At 48.2% G+C, this 17667-nt stretch overlaps 1 protein-coding gene across 3 annotated transcripts in view; it reads left to right on the top strand.

Annotated features, from left to right (window-relative positions):
• Positions 1-17667, top strand: part of Paqr5 (progestin and adipoQ receptor family member 5) — a 72656-nt gene that overhangs the window by 37765 nt on the left and 17224 nt on the right. For 2 of the 3 annotated variants that reach the window (XM_040739844.1, XM_040739845.1), the window contains exons 2-4: positions 799-945; positions 12732-12859; positions 15362-15567. In XM_040739844.1, the coding sequence (XP_040595778.1) occupies positions 799-945; positions 12732-12859; positions 15362-15567 (481 nt within the window). Of the gene's footprint in view, positions 1-798; positions 946-12344; positions 12500-12731; positions 12860-15361; positions 15568-17667 lie in introns of those variants that run through there. The other variant, XM_040739846.1, reaches the window with a different exon arrangement.

The following is a 17667-nucleotide window of genomic DNA, read 5'->3' as shown; positions in this document are numbered from 1 at the left end:
TTAGCTTGGCTTGTTTCTAGCCAGCTTTTCATAGCTTAAATTATCCCATCTGTCTTTTGCCTCTGGGATTTTGTCTTTATTTCTGTACACCTTTCTTTGCTTCTTACTCCACGCCCTGCTGTGTAGCTGGGTACCTGGCTCCGGATCCTCCTCTTCCTCTCTGCTGCCAGCCCTGCCTATTTCTCTGTCCTGCCCATCTACTGTCTGTTCAGCTCTTTTTATTAGACCAACCAGGTGTTTTAGACAGGCAAAGTGGCACAGCTTTACAGAGTTAAACAAATGCAACATAAAAGAATGCATCACATCTTTGCATCATTAAAACAAATGTTCCACAGCATAAACAAATGTAACACATCTTAAACTAACATTCCACAACAATCAGTCTTTGAAGGATCTAATTGCTTACCTGTTAGAATTCTCAGAGTGAGGGATGAAGCAGTCTGAATCGATACTTTAAAGAAATAATTTGTTTTTGTTTTGTGACAGCATCTCAAATAGCCCAGGTTAGCCAGGATATAAGGATGACCTTGACCTCCTGATCCCCCTGCCTCCACGTCCTCAAAGCCAGGATTGATGGCATACACCAGCACACCTGTATTATACAGTGCTGTGGATCGAACCCAGGGCCTCATGTGTGCCAGGCAAGCACTCTGCAAACAGAGCTACATTCCCCAGCCATGGGAATCTTGGCTTTTTTGCTATCATTCTAAAGCAAATGTCCAATAGTTTAGCCATCAGTTACCTTATCCATTTGTTAGGTGGAGTCTCATCTGATTTCATTTCGCTGTCCTCTTTCAGGGAAGCCACCAGCTATCTCTGGTATGCCACAACTCTGAGTGGGACCTGCTGGGAGGCCCAAGTCACCTCAACCACCTTGCCTGCCCAGGTGTCAAGATGCTGAGCCGGAAGCTCCCCAGGCTGTTCCGCATAGACCAAGTGCCACAGGTACATGCTTTCATTCCAGGCAGAGCTCCAGGGTCTGCAGGGACCAGCCTCTGCAGTAGGGGAGTTCAGGATGCTTTCCACGGGCTCCTTCCCTTCAAGGCTCTCCTCCAACCTTCCTGTAGAAATCAGGAACCCCTCGCCACTCCCATGCACCAGGCTGGCAAAGGGTTGCATCCAGAAGCAAAGTCCTCAGAGAGACCTCAAATTTAGCCCAGCCAGGGGAAGTAGTAGCATCTGCTGGGTAGGAGAAGGCTGGGTAGGAACTGTGGTGGCTCCTCAAAGCAGGCCAGGGAGCAGTCACCTCAGTATGGCTCTGCAAAGTGTTCTCTCTCTCCCTCACTTCCCACAACTCTCTTTTGAGACAATCTAGTTTCAAACTCACGATCCTTCTGCCTTGCCCTCCCATGGGCAGGGATTCTAGACTACACCAGCTCTAGCCTTTACTCTAGCAGGAAGACCAGGCCAAGCAGGGGACTGGGCAATGGGGAAGGTCTTTCTTTGGACTTCCAATTCCCAAATAATGACATGGAGACTTCCAGTTAATTATGAAAGCTTGGCCTTAGCTTAGGCTTATTTCCAACTAGCTCTTAACACTTAAATTAACCTGTCTATATTAATCTACATTCTGCCATGGCTTGTTATCTCTCTTCAGTACAGTAGTCTAACTTCTGCATCTGGCTGGGGAAATCCCCTGCTTCTCATATTCTTCCCAGAGTTCCTGTCTCTGCCTGGAAGCCCAGTCTATCCTCTCCTGCCTATCTGCTAGCCATTCAGTTCTTTTTTAAACCAGTCAGAAGGTGTCTTAGGTAGGTGAGATAAAAGTGACAAATCTTCACGCTGTGTGATCAAATATCCCACAACAGGGAAGGGCCTGCTTAATAGCTTTTCTTGTCTCCTTTCTGTGGATTCCTGGGACTAGGGAGCCATCCTGACACACATGGCACTCACAGCACCCTGCTTGCGTAAGCCCTTACATTTTGGTTGTGTGCTGTGCCAAACCGGTGTACCTACGTCTTGCCTCGTAAAAAACAGTGTGAAAGTGTTCCCCCTGTCTCTGGACCCAGTCTCCTTCCTGCCGGACTGAATTAGAGTCAATACTTTTTTGTGGTGCTTCATATGGAGACAAGAGCCCCTTTCTGCTCATCTGATTGCCCATACTGATGTCTTGCAATACCTACGCAAGCTCAACATCACCTGCAGGACGTTGGGCAGAGATACCTGACAGGCTCTAAGCTTCAGGTCTAGAGCTAGGTGATGCCGGGGAGATGGTGCCTGGCAGAATCAGAGCAGTTGTGGGACAAGATGAGGAAAGCTGGAAGCTCTAAAGGGGTCCCTTTAGCAGGGCCCCGCCTCTGGTTTCACAGGGCCACCCACTTCCCGTCTCTGCTCACACATCAGTGGGTGGGACTAGTGGGAACACTGGGCAAGTCTTGGATTTATTCATTCATGACATTTTTATTGATTTCTTCCTGTGTGCAAGATGTTTCTCTACAGGACTGAGAGAAGACTTGCAGGCAAACTCTGTCCTTACTGGGCTTCTCTGAAGCCCAGGGGTATCTCAAAACACTCATGAGTCTTCTGTGAAGCAGCTCAGAGGAGAGACGTATCACTTCTGTCTTGGGAGGAAGGGATCAGGAGGGATTAAGATGAGTTTCAGCGGCTGGGAGAATAACAGGTGGTAAGGTGCTTGTTGTACCAACCTAAGGACATGAGTTCAAATCCCAGAACCCAAGTAAAAAAGCTGGTGAGTGTAACCCTAGCACTGGGGACGCAGAGACAGGTGTGGATCCCAGGGGCTCAGGCCAGCCAACCTAGCCTAGTCTGAAAGCCCCAGGCCAATGAGTGACTCTGTCTCAGACCAAAAATCAAATAAGATAGATGACACCTGAGGAAGAACCACCCTGGAGATATCCTCTGGCTCCCACACACATATGCATGCATACATGCACACATGAACACTTGCACACACTAAATAAATAAATGTAATAAAAAGTGAAAATGCCGAATACATAGTTTTGAGCCTCACGTAGCTCCCTGATGAAGAAAGGGACAACTTTGCAGTGGCATTCCTCATGGTGCTTTATCCCAGGTCCCAGCTGCTGGTGCAATCCAGGTTTACCGTTTTTATTGCCATTTATTTGAATCATCTCTTTGCCTGTGCCTTTCAACCCTTCCTGTCACTACATTTTAACTGTGCCTTGTGTAAACAGCTCGTAGTTGGAGTTTTACCTTGCGGCACATGTCTTTTCGCTGCTCTATCCGCTCTGTTAATGTCTAGAGTCATAGTTACAGAGGGATTTGCATTTGTTCCAACTGCCTCATGAGAATTTGTCTTTTTGCTCTACTTCTACCTTCCATTCTGGTTGTCTGTGATAAAGTGCCACATTCTCAGTTTCTTTGTTCCCTTCTCACATTCGGCCCCCCCTTATAGACATGTTTCTCTATCTACTGATTTAGATATCACTTCAACTGTTTTATCGTGAACTAGGCACAAAGAGTAGGCAGAGGTTAAAAATTACCCAGAATTGGTTGGGAATGTAGCTCAGTTGATAGAGTACTTATTAAGCATGCAAAAAAGTCCCAGGTTCAAGTTCTAGTACCATCACATGCCTCCTACAGTCTCAGCACTCAGGAGGGGGACAAGGGAGAATCAGAACTTCCTGGTCATCTCTGGCCACAAAGTGAATTTGAGGTCCGCTGGGCTATGAGACCCTGTCCTAAACAAGTTACCCCAGATACCTCAGTGACTTAAGGTGTCAAAGACTTCTTTCATCTGGAATTTCATAGTCACTGGGAGATGGCAACTGCAAGCAGATGGAAGATCGGGTCATCTCCTAGCTGCACCATCTGGAACAGGTGGCTTCCAAGGTCACCACAGAGGGGAAGAGAAAGGCCAGCATCTTCATGTGGCTTTCCCAGAAACAAACTTTGAGATAGAAACTGCTGTTCAGGAAGTTAACTGGGCGCCTTCTCAGAAACAGCGCTCATGAGAAGTGAGGTGGCAGGATGAAGGGGGGGCCGTGGCAGGATGAGGGAGGGGCCGTGGCATCCAGGCTTTCCCCAGCACACCAGCCCATCACATGCCCATCTCACGAGCTCTGCCAGGAACTTCCGCTTTCAGAACTGTCCCAATGAAGAAAGTAGGTCAGGACTTTGAATCCTTGGTAGGTGGGGGTGGACTGACCCTGGGAAGAGAACATAATGAAGGCAAGATTGTGCCCTTTGACCCAAAACAATTTCTCCCGAAGATGTGAGTTGGCTGAGTTCTGAGTGTGGAAAATATCCCTTTGAATTGCACTGTTGGCTCTGCAGGTGAAGGCACCTACAACCAAGCTTGACAACCCAAGTTCGATCCCCAGGACTCAAATGGTAGAAGGCAAGCACCAATACATACTAGTTGTCCTATGACCTCTATAGAAGCACTGTCACATGTGCTCATGAACACACACACGCACGTGCACACACACACACACACACATGCACACACACATGCATACGCGGACACACCACATGCACACAAAGTAAATGAATAAAATTTTTAAGTGTGAAGAAAAATGAACTGTAATTTCTTTCAAGGCATTGTGATGCTTGGAACTGCCCTGGCCGAGGGGAAATAGTCACCTGACTTCTGACCAAACTTCAAGTCTAAGAAATGGGGAAGCGCATGGGCAGTTGGTGAATGCTGATTATTCCTGCCACCCCTGACTTCTCAGGCCTGAAGACTTTCAACAGTTCTACCAATTCATAAGTCGTCACTACAAATGCCACATTAAAACCATGCCTCATTCTTTTGGAGAAATAGCTAGGTCTCTGTTTTGCTTTTTCATATTTCCTTCTCAGACTTTCTAAACATTCTGGAAACCTCCTTTGTTCTTTGTTTAGTTGCTAAATTCCTCCTCAGTCAGGCCTAGTCTTCAGTTTGTTCTTTCAATATACTTTTCAATGTTACTTTTTTTGTTTCTAAAAGCTACTCTAAGCTCTTTTCAAATGTTTCTTCTTTATATCTGTTTCATATCTGAACATAGTTCTTTTACATTTCAGGGTCTTCTTCAAATCTCTTCTCCCTCCTCTTCTTCATTTCACCTTCTCCCCCTTTCCCTCTCTTTTTTCCTTTTAAAAATATTTTTTGGGGGGGACAGGGTCTCACTGTGCAGTCCTGACTCACTTGGAACTTTATACACAAACTAAATTAGCCTCAAACTCAAGGTGATCCTCCTGCTGCTGCCTCCTGAGTGCTGGGATTGCAATTGTGCACACCTAGCTGTGACTCCATTTCTCCCAGCCTCTTTTTTTGTTTTTTGTTTGTTTGTTTTTCGAGACAGGGTTTCTCTGTGTAGTTTTGGAGCCTGTCCTGGCACTTACTCTGTAGACCAGGCTGTCCTTGAACTCATGGAGATCTGCCTGCCTCTGCCTCCAGAGTGCTGGGATTAAAAGGCATATGCCACCACCACCTGGCCTCCTATCCTCTTTTAAAAATAATTTTATCTATCTACCTATTTATTTATTTTTGAAGTCTTACCTACTTTCATTTGTGGGTGTTTGGCCACATGCAGTACTCATGGCAGCCAGCAGAGGGCGTCAGATCTCTTGGAACTGAAGTAAATAGATGGTAGTGAGCCACCGTGTTGTATACATACCTCTGAACTGTTAACCTTTCAGGGGGCCAGAGAGATGGTTTGGTGGGTAAGAGCATCTGAGAAAGCTTGTTAGAGCGCAACCTCTCCTCTAGGTGCTGGGGCCGCCTTCTCATTCCTGCCCTCTGGAGGCAGAAGCAGGAGGATCAGGAGTTCGAGGCCAGCTTCAACTACATAATGAGCTGGAATTCAGCCTAGAATGCATGAAACTGTCCCAGACAATAAAAGAATACATAAGTAACTGAAGAGTCTTATACCAGCCACCCAATTGCAGTGAGACCCTTGGGTGATCTGCCAAGAAACAGGTTTACGAATGGTGAACAGCCTTGGAAGAAACTCTGAGGACTAAATTCCTCTCTGCTCTTGGTACCAGAAGACCAAGATCAAGATGTGGACAGGGCTGTTCCTCTGGGACCTCCTTCCTTGGCTTGCAGATGGCTTCCCTCTTGTTGCCTCATCACACACCTGGAGCCTCTGTGTCAATCCAAACTTCTTCCTAGAGTCACCAGCCAGAGTCCATAGCAGCATATTCTAATGGCTCCCTTGTAAGTTTATCCTCATGTGAGAGTCTCTTGTCAGGGCTGGGAATGTAGCTCAGGTAGAAAGAAGGCTTGCCTAGAGTGTATGAAGCCCCGGGTTTGATCTCCAGTGGAGAGTGGTGCTACACACCTGTAATTTCAGCACTTGGGAGCGGAGGCAGGAGGATCAGAAGTTCAGGGTCATCCACGGGCAAAGGAGGAGTTCTAGGCCATCTTCAAATACGGTGCGTTAGGGGATAGTAGTATTTTAACATAAATCTGAGGGGAGACATAATTCTGTGCCCAATGGCCCTTAAGGAAGAGACTGAAGCTCAGAGCATAGGTCAGGACTGTCCAAAATCATATCCCAGGGGAGCAGGTGAGAGTCGCACCTCTCAGCGATGCCCTGCTTAGCAGTAGGGGAGAGAATGCCTGAGGCTTGTATGTGGGTTTCAGCCTGACTCCTATGGCCGCTGGGAACATGAGTAGATGTCCTTCTCTTTTCTCTGCCATGAGGGTAATAAGGGCGCTACAAGGTGGTTGTGAAGACATTTGGACGGGAAACAAGAGCACGTGCTGGCGGACATCTGCCTTCCCTCCCACAGTCCCCTCTTCCCCTTTTCTCACCATCAGAGACTACTGTTATTTACCACAGAGACCCTCACTTAGTTCCCCTCAGGTGATTTGCAGCTTAATAGCTAGAAAAACCAAAGGGTGGAATTTCAGGCTTCAGCTGGCAGGTGAGCAGGGCTCACCGCGTGTCAGGGAGCCTTCCTTCTGTGGTGCTGAGCCTACGGCAAGCACTAGAAGAGCAAACTGGCTGATTCGCCCCTTACACACACACACACACACACACACACACACACACACACACACACACACCATGCCTGGAGGTTCTCACTCCTAATACACTGCACGTGACTTGGTTTCATTTCACTCCAAATTGCCCAGTCTGCCACCATAGATCCGAAATGGAACCCTACAAATTTATTCTGCTGTGCAAATAAGCAGGTGCCTGCTTACTCTGAGGGCATGTGGGGGGGTTGGGGGGTTGCTGGAAATGGAGCCAAGCTTCAGAGTAGTGAGGCAATGATTGTAATTTGCCATTGGGGATCAAACTGAGCTTGGAATACAAAATTGTTTTCAAATGTTCTCTTTGCTGTTTTGATGTATGTAGCCTGTGTTCTGCGAAGATCAGCTCTGTGCAGAGTGCTCTGCTGAGGCTGTGGTGGTGATGGGAAGGGAACTTATTTCTGTCTTGTGCTCAGAGCTGCTGGGAGCAGGAGCGCAGCTGAGTGCTAGCAATTTGGTCCAATAAACAGAGGTTCACTCTGGGGAGAGCAGGGGTGGGTCTGGGGAGGGCAGGGGTGGGTCTGGGGAGAGCAGGGGTGGGTCTGGGGAGGGCAGAGGTGGGTCTGGGGAGGGGAGGGATGGATCAGTGTGCTACTTCAAGTGAAAGTCATTCTTTCTTGAGTCACAGAGAGTTGCTGTCTTTATCTGTCCTCTACCCACCTGCCATGGCTTCTCAGGAGCTACTTGAAATCCTGCCCATGTCACATGGCCTTGTCATACATGTAAAACAGAAGGACATGTGGAGGCAGGCTCTTTAACAGAATGCAGCCCTGCTTTTGGAAAAGACCTCCCACCCTCAGATTTGGGACCAGATCCTCCTCCTCCTCTTCTTCCTCCTCCTCCTCCTCCTCTTCCTCCTCCTCCTTTTAGATAGAGACATGCAGCCCAGGCTGGCCTTGAATGCCATAGGTAGCTAAGAATGACTTTTAAACTCCTGATCCTTCTGCTGCCACCTCCTGAGTGCTGGGATTACAGGCATGCGCCACCCTGGCTGGTTTATGCCACACCAAGGAACAAACCCAGGGCTTTGTGCTGGCCAAGCAGTCTCTCTACCCACTGAGCTACAACCTGACGCTGGGACCAGAATCTCAGATGTGGTCAAGAGGAACAATATCCCTGCTCTTCGCTCAGGCTTTTGACTGTTTCCACCTGTGCTGGCCAGAATGCCAGGACCCACAAAGAGGAGAGTAGTTGGTGGTGGTGTGCTGAGTCGCCCGGCAGTTTGTGAGTGACCTCTTTTGGTTAGCCAGAAGCCTCACTCCTTGACATGTCACCACCCTTGATATCAGCTCAGCTCCTTTGTCTCCCACTCTTCCAGATAGAGTCAACCTTTCTGGCTTGTCTTCAGCAAGAATCTTGTCAGGTTGGTTTAGCCCGGCTCATCTTACCACTTAGGGATTTTCCATCGGCTAGCCCTCAATGTGCTCCTTGGTTATAGACTTCATTTGCCTATGTTACAGTGATCACATTGGCCCTGAATTAAGTATTCCCTGTGGGTGCTACACAATGATTTAAAGCAAGGATCTGCTTAGTTAATTCACACAAAAGAGCAAATAATTAATTAAACATGCTCCTTTCTGGAGACTTTGCATTTTAATAAGTATCTAGCACTTTAGTTCACTTCAGAACCTTTAAAAGATTTATTTTGTATGCATGAACATTTTGCTTGCGTGTATGTATATGTACCAAGTGTGTGCAGTACCCAAAGAGCCTGGAAGAGGGTGCTGAATTCCCCTAGAACTGGAGTTAACAGATAGTTATGAGTTGACATGTGGGTTCTGGGAATGGAGCCCAGGTCCTCTGCAAGTGCTCTTAATTCTGAGCCATCTTCCCAGCAACCCCCACACTGGATTTTTTTTAAGTAGGAAAGAAAACAAAACAAAGCCAAACACTTGAAAAGAAGTGTAATGGAGCAATGAGAAGCCCCTGGGAACCACTTTTTCTGAGGGAGGACCTTCCAAATGTCCCTAAACTAGAGACAGCCTGTTTCACATGCATCAAAATCAGAAGACGGTTGCTTCTGGAAAGTGCAGCCTGTAGGAGTCTGTTCCCTGTGAGCCAGGCACATCAGCAGATTGGTGAATTCAAGACTGGAACAAGGGCTGGGATGTAGCTGGAGCAGTAGAGTCCTTGCCTAGCATGCCAGAAGTACTAGGTTTCATTCCAGAACCCCACAAACTGGGTGTGGTGGTGCATGCCATGATCTCAGCATCTTGGAGGTGAAGGCAGGAGGGTCAGAAGTTCACGGTCATTCTGTGTATCTAGTCCAAGGCCAGCCTGGGCTACACAAGATCCTTTCCCCAAAAGATAGAATATTAAGATTAATTCCTTCTTAAATTTAGAAGCCAATCAGCCGGGCGTTGGTGGCGCACGCCTTTAATCCCAGCACTTGGGAGGCAGAGGCAGGCAGATCTCTGTGAGTTCGAGGCCAGCCTGGTCTACAGAGCGAGTTCCAGGACAGCCTCCAAAACGATACAGAGAAACCCTGTTTCGAAAAAAAAAAAAAATTTAGAAGCCAATCACTTTCATTAGGTAAGGGCCCAACCTAATATTGTATTTTTAAAAAATTACATGTACTGATTTCTTATATATGAATTTGCATCTTTTATTTGACAATTTAATACATATATACAATGTATCTTGATCCTATCCACCCTCAACTTCCCCCTCTCACTTGCCTCCAGTCAGATTGTGTGTATGGTGCCCAAGGAAGCAAAAAAGAGGGTGTCAAATCCCCTGGAACTAGAATTACAAGTGGTTATGTGGTTATGAGCCATTGTGTGTGTTCTGGAAAGTGAACCCACGTCTTGTGCAAGAGCAGCAAGTGCTGTTAACTGATGAGTAATCTCGCCAGCCCCCAGAGTGTATTTCTTTTCGAGACCATAAATCAACTCTCTCCTCCCTCCCACTGCCTCACCAGTTTACCCAGCATTGAATTAATATTTTCTGAAATTTGTAGCTAACTCCAGAAAGCTACACATCCGCTTCCCTGGTTAGTCTTCACTGTCAACTTGACAAAGCCTACAGTCATCTGAGAGGTGAGCCCCAACCAAGGACCTGCCTAGATCAGATTGTCCTATGGGCATGTCTGTGGGGGACTGTCTTGACTGTTAGTGGATATAGGAGGGCCCCGCCCACTGTGAGTGGCACCATTCCCTGGGCAGGTGATCCTGGGCAATCTAAGAGCTACCTAAGAAAGCTAGTTGAGCCTGAGCCTGTGAGCAAGCTAGTTAGCAAGCAGCATTCTCCGTGGTTCCCGCCGTATTTCTTGGCTGTGAAATGAGTTTCTGGGCTGGAGCTAATGATGTGTGGAAGAGCGAGCAGGCCTGCCTTGAGCTTCCTCTTTGACTTCGCTCCGTGATGGACTGTGAACCGGGGTTATAAAACAAATCTTTCTTTTTCTAATTGCTTTTGGTTAGAGCAGTTTATACAGCAGGAGAAAGGAAACTGTAACACCTACCGTGCAGGTCGCCTCTGTCCCATTTCATAGGTCCCATGGTACCACAGGGCCATCAGTGGGGTTCTTCTCCTTTTGAGATGAAGTCTTGCTATGTATGCCAGTTTGGCCTTGGACTTGTAGAGATGCCCCTGCCTCAGTCTCCCAAGTGCTAAGATTTCATGCATGTGCCAACCAGGCCTGGCTTCTGAACATGAGTTTTTCCTTACTTTCTTTATAGTTCTGTAGGGACTCTTGATTGGGACAGAGACAGGTGGGACCGGCACAGTGCCTTGCTTTTATTTTCAATGTTGTGGATAAAACCCAAGGCTTCCTGCTTGCTAAGCCAGTGGGGCAGCTGTCCCCTCTTCCCACAAGAAAGCAAAGGGAAAACTTTAGAAAGTGTGTAACCTGATTTCCATTGTGGGGACTAGACACCAAGCAACACTGTAATAATTTGCTTCTGTCAACCCACCTGTATAATGAGAGAGAGAGAGAGAGAGAGAGAGAGAGAGAGAGAGAGAGAGAGTATGGTGTATGTGCTTGTTCAGGCATGTGTGGATGTCAGAAGACAACTTACAGGAGACAGCTCTCTCCTTCCACAATGTGGGTTTGGGAATTGAACTCAGGTCGTAAGACTTGGCAGTAAACACCTTTACCGATGAAGTCACCTCACTAGCTATAATTTACCTTCCAAAGGTTATGGCAGTCTTTGAACCGTTGAAATCAGCGGTTCTAGCCAGGCATGGTGACTTACACATGTAATCTCAGCATTTGGGAGGCTGAAGCAGGAGGACTGCCAAGAGCTTGAGGTCAGCCTGAGCTATACAGAGTGAGCCTTTGTCACAAAACAAACAAAATCAGTGTTCATAACCAGAATTAGACGTCACCTCCAAGAGACCGTTCCAATATTTGGAGACATTTGGGGTTGTCATAACTTGGCACGGGAAGGAGTTTGTACTTAAAGCGCTTCTAGCAGGTGGCTGGTAGACAGTGTGGAAACACAACAGGCCAGTCTCCCACAGCAAGGAGCCATCTGGCCCCAGATGCCAGAAGCGTGAAGAAACCTTGAGCCAAGCAACCCAAAAGAGAAGAATCATTTCGTGTTATCCAACTAGCTCAACAAATGGAGCCTTTTTCTTTTCTGTGTTCTTCCAATCACCACCCCGCTGAGTATGTATTTCCGTAGCCATGGCGAAACTGTACTCTACTTTCCTTCACTTGCCCAATGTTTTGTCAGTTATTGTGTGTATGAGTGCATGTGTGTTTACCTGCAGGTCAGAGGTCGACACTGGTCATCTTTCCCATTGCTTCACCACCTTGTCTATCTATTTATTGAGGCAGGGTCTCACTATGTAGCCTTGGCTGGCCTGGAGCTTGCTACATGGACCATGCTGGCCTTGAACCCACAGAGATCTGCCTGACTCTGCCTCCTGAGGCATGCGCTACCACACTCAACTGCCACTGCATTCTTTGAGACAGGGTCTCGTACTAAACCTAGAGCTCACCAATTGGCTAAAATAGCTGACTAGCAACTGCCGAGGATTCTTATGTCTCCACCCCTCCAGCATTGGAATGACAGGTCCTCACTGCTTCCCATGCTTGGTACTTTACCCTGGTGTTTGAAATCCAAACTCAGGTTCTCGTGATTGCACTACAGACCCTTCACCCATTGAGTCATCTCCTAGCCCTTCGGTTGCCATTTTTAATGGATATAACATAATACTTCAGACAAGTCAACACCCCAGGTCTTTCTTACCCAGCCAGCCTGTTTCTTACTGAAGATGTTGGGGGGAAAAAGAGCAGTGCTTTCCAGGTGGCCTCCTGGGGACTGTGGCTCAATGGCCCTGCTGTAGCCAGCCTCCTCTTCCCACAGTCCAGGTGTTAGCATCATTGACCTCATCATCAAAAGGCCTTTATGAAGCGCCTTGTGAATACATCATCCCACCCAGAAGCTCTTCTGCAGAGATTGCCCTACCAGCCTCTGACATCCAGGGCAGGCTGGCTCAGGCAGACATCATACATGCAAGCCAACCACAAAGACATCTAAAGACCGGGCCATAGGCCTCAGGCAGAGTGCAAACACGGACTCTTAGACAACATTCATGACAAGGGTAAGAATAGCTGGGAATGCAAAGCCAGACTGCACTCCCAAAGCCAGCCTGGCCCTTGGAGCCCAACTGGCCAGGGACTTCTTAGAGGACAGAGGATCTTAGAAGCAACTGGGCAGAGTGGACAAAGACAGGAAGGGAGAGGACCGGGACAAGGAACTGCTCGGTCACCCAGGAAACTTGGTGCTAGCCAGGGACACCCTTCCCTTTGTCTCACCTTGTCTTTACTCCACAGGTGTTCCATGAGCAGGGCATCCTCTTTGGCTACCGACACCCACAGAGTTCCGCCACTGCCTGTGTCCTCAGCCTTTTCCAAATGACCAATGAGACCCTCAACATCTGGACGCATCTATTACCCTTCTGGTATCTTTGGCCCCCTGGACAGCCTATCTCATTTGGGATCCCTGGGAACTAGACTTCATAAGGCACAGCTGGGAGGCAGGGAGATCTTATGCTAGGACCAGGGCCCCCCCCCCCCGCGGATGCAGGTGCATGTATGACGGGGGGGGGGCGATGCTGAGACAGTCATGGACTAAGCACCAGGCTGTGGATTGCCGTAGGAGTCTGGGGTTTCTATTGACTGGGTAGCATTTATCTTCATCCCCTTCAGTCTTACAGGCTTTGCCGGTCTTCAAGAAGTCTTTATTAAAATGTCACTAACTTGAGCAAGTCACTTAATCTCTCCAAGCCAGGCATTTTCTGCCTGTAGAGCAGGCATGATCCTCTGTCTGTGTCTTGGGGCTGCTGTGAGAACTGAGAGAAGGCCCGATAAAGACAAAGACACAGGAGATGGAGATGTAGCTCAGATTGTAGTATGTTTGCAACAAGCTCTGGTCCCAATCCCTAGTGCTGCATAAGCCAGGCCCAGAAGCCTCACACTATAATCTCAGGAGTCTGGAGGTAGAGGCTGGAGGAGTTCAAAGTCATCTTCATCTGCATAGTGAGTTTGAGGTCAGCCTGAGCTACATAAGACCCTCTCTGAAAAAACAACAAAAAAGACATAGGTCCAGTTGTGGGTGCTTGTAGTTTTCCAGGGATTACAGTAGCCATATACCATTAATTAACTTTAATGGAGCCAACTAGAAGCCAAGCTCCAGAAAGTAAGGGTGCAGAATGGGGGTTCCGGGAAAGCCAAAAGGCTCCTTGCTAAGAAAAGTGGGGTGAAGACCAACTTTACACACCCCAAGCCTTTGCTTGGTAATGGAGCGGTGAGACATCACATCTCCAAATCTCCACTGTCCCTGAGTATATGGGGGGATTAGTTCCAGGGTCCCCTAAAGATGCCAGAATGTGTAGGTTCTACATGCATCAGGTGGCACAGTATTTACATATCTCTCTGCACTTTAAATCATCCACAGATTCCTTACCTGAGGCAAAGTAACTACTCTGCCTGTAATCCCAGTACTTGGAAAGTTGAGGCAGAAAAATTATGACTTTGAGGGTCAGCCCTGGCCACACACTGGGGCCCCGTTTCACAGCAATATCAACAACAAGCTGTATATGCTGATAAACTGAAGACTGCAGAAGGGAATAGATCCAGACTGCTCCTCTGCCCCTCATTCTCATCCCTGGAGCTGCTGGGGCCCCCGTTTCTGTGCCCATTTCCCAGAAAGCCTTGACTGTGGCATATGTGTCGCAGACCCCTGTCCTTTCTCCCATGTTTTTCCCATTGCTCATCTCCCTCGAAGATAATATCTGTGCCTGAGACGCCAAAGCTTCTGAACAGGTGTTCTGACTAAAGGATGGGCCCTAGTTTGCTTAGGTTTTTTGTTTGTTTGTTTGTTTTGTTTTTTGCTTTTGAGACAGGGTTTCCCTGTATTGTTTTGGAGACTGTCCTGGAACTCACTCTGTAGACCAGGCTGGCCTCGAACTCACAGAGATCTGCTGCCTCTGCCTCCCGAGTGCTGGGATTAAAGGCGTGCACCACCAACGCCTGGCTTTGCTTTAGGCTTTTTCGTTACCTTGGTTTAGTTTTTTTGAGACAGGGTCTCAAGTAGCCTAGGCTAGCCTTGAACTCTCCATATTATCAAGGACAATCCTCCTTTCTCTACAATCAAAGTCCATGTGCCCTTATGCCTGTCTAAGTTTAGATTGCTTTGAGATCTGTGCCACTATGTAATGCCTGTCATTGCTTGTGTATCTCGACTTCCATGCACAGCTGAGCAGTCTACGCTGCTCACAGCTCCTGGTGCCAGGCCGGGCTCTCAGATGATCCACTCCAACAGTGCAGAGCATTATGGAGAACCCAGAAAATCTGCAGTAAGATACCTCAAGCAAATAGGATGAGGAATAATCTTGTTGACAAAAGAAAAATTTGGGGGTACAGCAAACAGCTAAAGTGTCCCCACCCTTGCTAGACCATAGGAGAAAGACCACACTAGTAGCCAGAAGGCTTTGTGACCCTCCTTCAGTTACTGGGTGAAGAGATTTGTAGAGTCCCTTTCTTGATGGACACTGTGGGAAAGGGACCTAGCTCCCCAGTATTGGTTTGTGGAAGGGAGGTGTTGTGCATGCAGAACTCACATATGGTTGTCAGCCAGGTAAATATGACTTAGGATGGCTTCCCAACACTCAGAGCTACCAGGAAAGGGGATAAGACCCTCATTTTTAGGGGTATGTAGGCTGAGACTGGAGAACGTCTTGGGCAAGATGCTGTAGGTAGGATCCTATCTCTAAGGACTGTCTTCTTACCCTACTTGTCTGTTCCCAACTCACTGCTTGAGTCAAAAAGGCACCCCCCACCGTAGCCTCTCTAGCACATGTTATTTTATTTAAGTGAAGAGTCACTGGATGGGCCATCTCTCAGTGGGGTGGAAGGCAGAAAACAATCGAGAGGGGATTGAGTGGGTGCATATTCTGTTCTAGGTTCTTTGTGTGGAGGTTCGTGACTGCATTGTATATGACAGACATCCAGAATGACAGCTACTCATGGCCCATGCTCGTGTACATGTGCACCAGCTGTGTGTACCCCTTGGCATCCAGCTGTGCACACACCTTCAGCTCTATGTCCAAGAACGCCCGGCATATCTGCTACTTTCTGGACTATGGTGCTGTCAACCTCTTCAGCCTGGGTACGTGAGGCCCTTGCCCTTCTGTCCCCTCCACCTGAGACTGCCACTTGCCTGTCTCCCAGGAGATTTGATGGGTTTTAGAAGAGTCATGAGGATGCAGAATCCCTGTCCAGAGCTCATACCTGCGCTCTCTGTGGATACACCCTGACCTGGAGCGTTTGCCAATTCTATGGTGTAAATGCCCCCTCCTTGCTTCCCTCCCTGTTCTCTGAATGGCATCACCAGATGTAGAGGTCTAAGGAGAAACCTAGGAGCAACCTCCAAGGAGTTTCATAGTAACTCCGTCACACAGATCTGTGTACTCAGCACTTAGGACTTTGGTTACTGTGATTTAGTTAATTATAACTTTTAGTGGTGGCTGGGATTAACTACAGGCTTGCAAGGACTCTGAAATGTTCACAGTTTGGCTTTCATGGGCCACCATGGCTGACCTCAGCACATCAGGGCTGGGATCTGTATGCCTGATAGAGAAAGGAAGATGGAGTCACAAACCACATTTGCCCAGAGGCTTAGAGGCATTTTCCCACGCGCTGAGAAGTGGCGTGGTGAGCTGTTGGTGAAGCTGGGTGGTTCTGCCCCCATCCTCTTTGACGTGTTTTCCTGATTAGGAAGCCTTTCCTCCTGCTTCTCTCCTTCACACAGTTATCATCCAACCCTTAGGATGCTGCTGCTGGCTCTTCCTCCCTCCTGGCCCTGCTCTAGCTGCGAAAGCCAGTCACTGTATCTTCGTTTGCAAGAGTTTGTCTAGGAGGAGGCTACACTCCATCCATCCTTCTTCCTCTTTTCTCTTCCTTCACACCTGTACACCCCCCCCTCTCTCTCTCTCTCTCTCTCTCTCTCTCTCTCACACACACACACACACACACACACATACACACACACACTACTTAATGCTCCACTGTCCATTTCTCTCCAGGCATCAAAACTGGCCGCCATGGCCCCAACCCCTCCATGTCCTCCACCTACATCCCTGATCTGAATCTTTTCTGGTTCCCTCCTCTCCTCTGCCCCATAGCTGGCACACTCTGAGTTGTCAGTAACTCAGGATTAACCATGGAACCTTTTGTCTAGCATGCCCAGGCCCAGCCTCCTATCCCCTAACGTCTCTGGACAAGAGACTCCTAAACCTTGTCTTTAAACACTGGCTCTGAAGCCAAACTAAGCCTGAATCCAGGACTGGTTGAGTCTTCTCCACACCCCTGTCCTATCCCTGATCACCCCTGCTCTTCTCTCAGGTCCCTGGCTAGGGGTGCCACCTTCTGCTTTGCTCTAGTTAGGGCTAATAAGCTTTGGCTCCTCCTCCCACCTCTACTCCCCACTCTATCTAATCAGTGATCAAGCTCAGGGTATCGAATGAACGCTCAGTTAGCTTGACTCACCCGGAACTGCTTAGAGGCTCTGCCCTGCAGCTCCACCATGTTACCTGGGAGGTTCCTGCTCATCTCCTGCCAGTTTTTCGGACTCCTTATTACCTGGGATAGATAAGGTCCAAACTCTCAACTCAGCGGCTTCCTGAGGTGCACTCTCTCTCTCTCTCTCTCTCTCTCTCTCTCTCTCTCTCTCTCTCTCTCTCTCTCTCTCTCTCTCTCTCCTTCCCTTTCTTTTTTGAAAGAGGATCTTGTTCTCATCTTCTAAGTGCTGTGAAAACAGACGTGTGCCACTCTAGTGGTTAGGCAGTGCTGGGAATGGGACCCGGGACTGTGTGCATGCCAGGCAAGCCCTCTATCTGAGCTATGTTTGTTTTCAGCTGGGGATTTTAATAAAAGCAAGCATTTTGAGAAGTCCTTCTAGGCCAGCTGTGTGCTGAGCCCCCAAATGCACACCTATTTTTTAAAGATTTATTTTTATTTCTATTTGTCTGTGTGCCATGTGTGTACCGGTGCCCATGGAGGCCAGCACCAGCGTCAGGTCCCCTGGAACTGGAGTTACAGGTGGTTATGAGCTGCCCAACATGGATGCTGGAAACTGAACTACAACTCTCAGCGCCCCCCCCTTTTTTTTCGGTTTTACGAGACAGGGTTTCTCTGTTTTGGAGGCTGTCAGTCCAGCCTGGCCTCGAACTCACAGAGATCCGCCTGCCTCTGCCTCCTGAGGGCTGGG

The sequence above is a fragment of the Mesocricetus auratus genome, unplaced genomic scaffold, assembly GCF_017639785.1.
Source record: "Mesocricetus auratus isolate SY011 unplaced genomic scaffold, BCM_Maur_2.0 Super-Scaffold_100691, whole genome shotgun sequence".
Lineage (NCBI taxonomy): Eukaryota > Metazoa > Chordata > Mammalia > Rodentia > Cricetidae > Mesocricetus > Mesocricetus auratus.
This window is presented reverse-complemented; position numbering and strand designations above follow the sequence as displayed.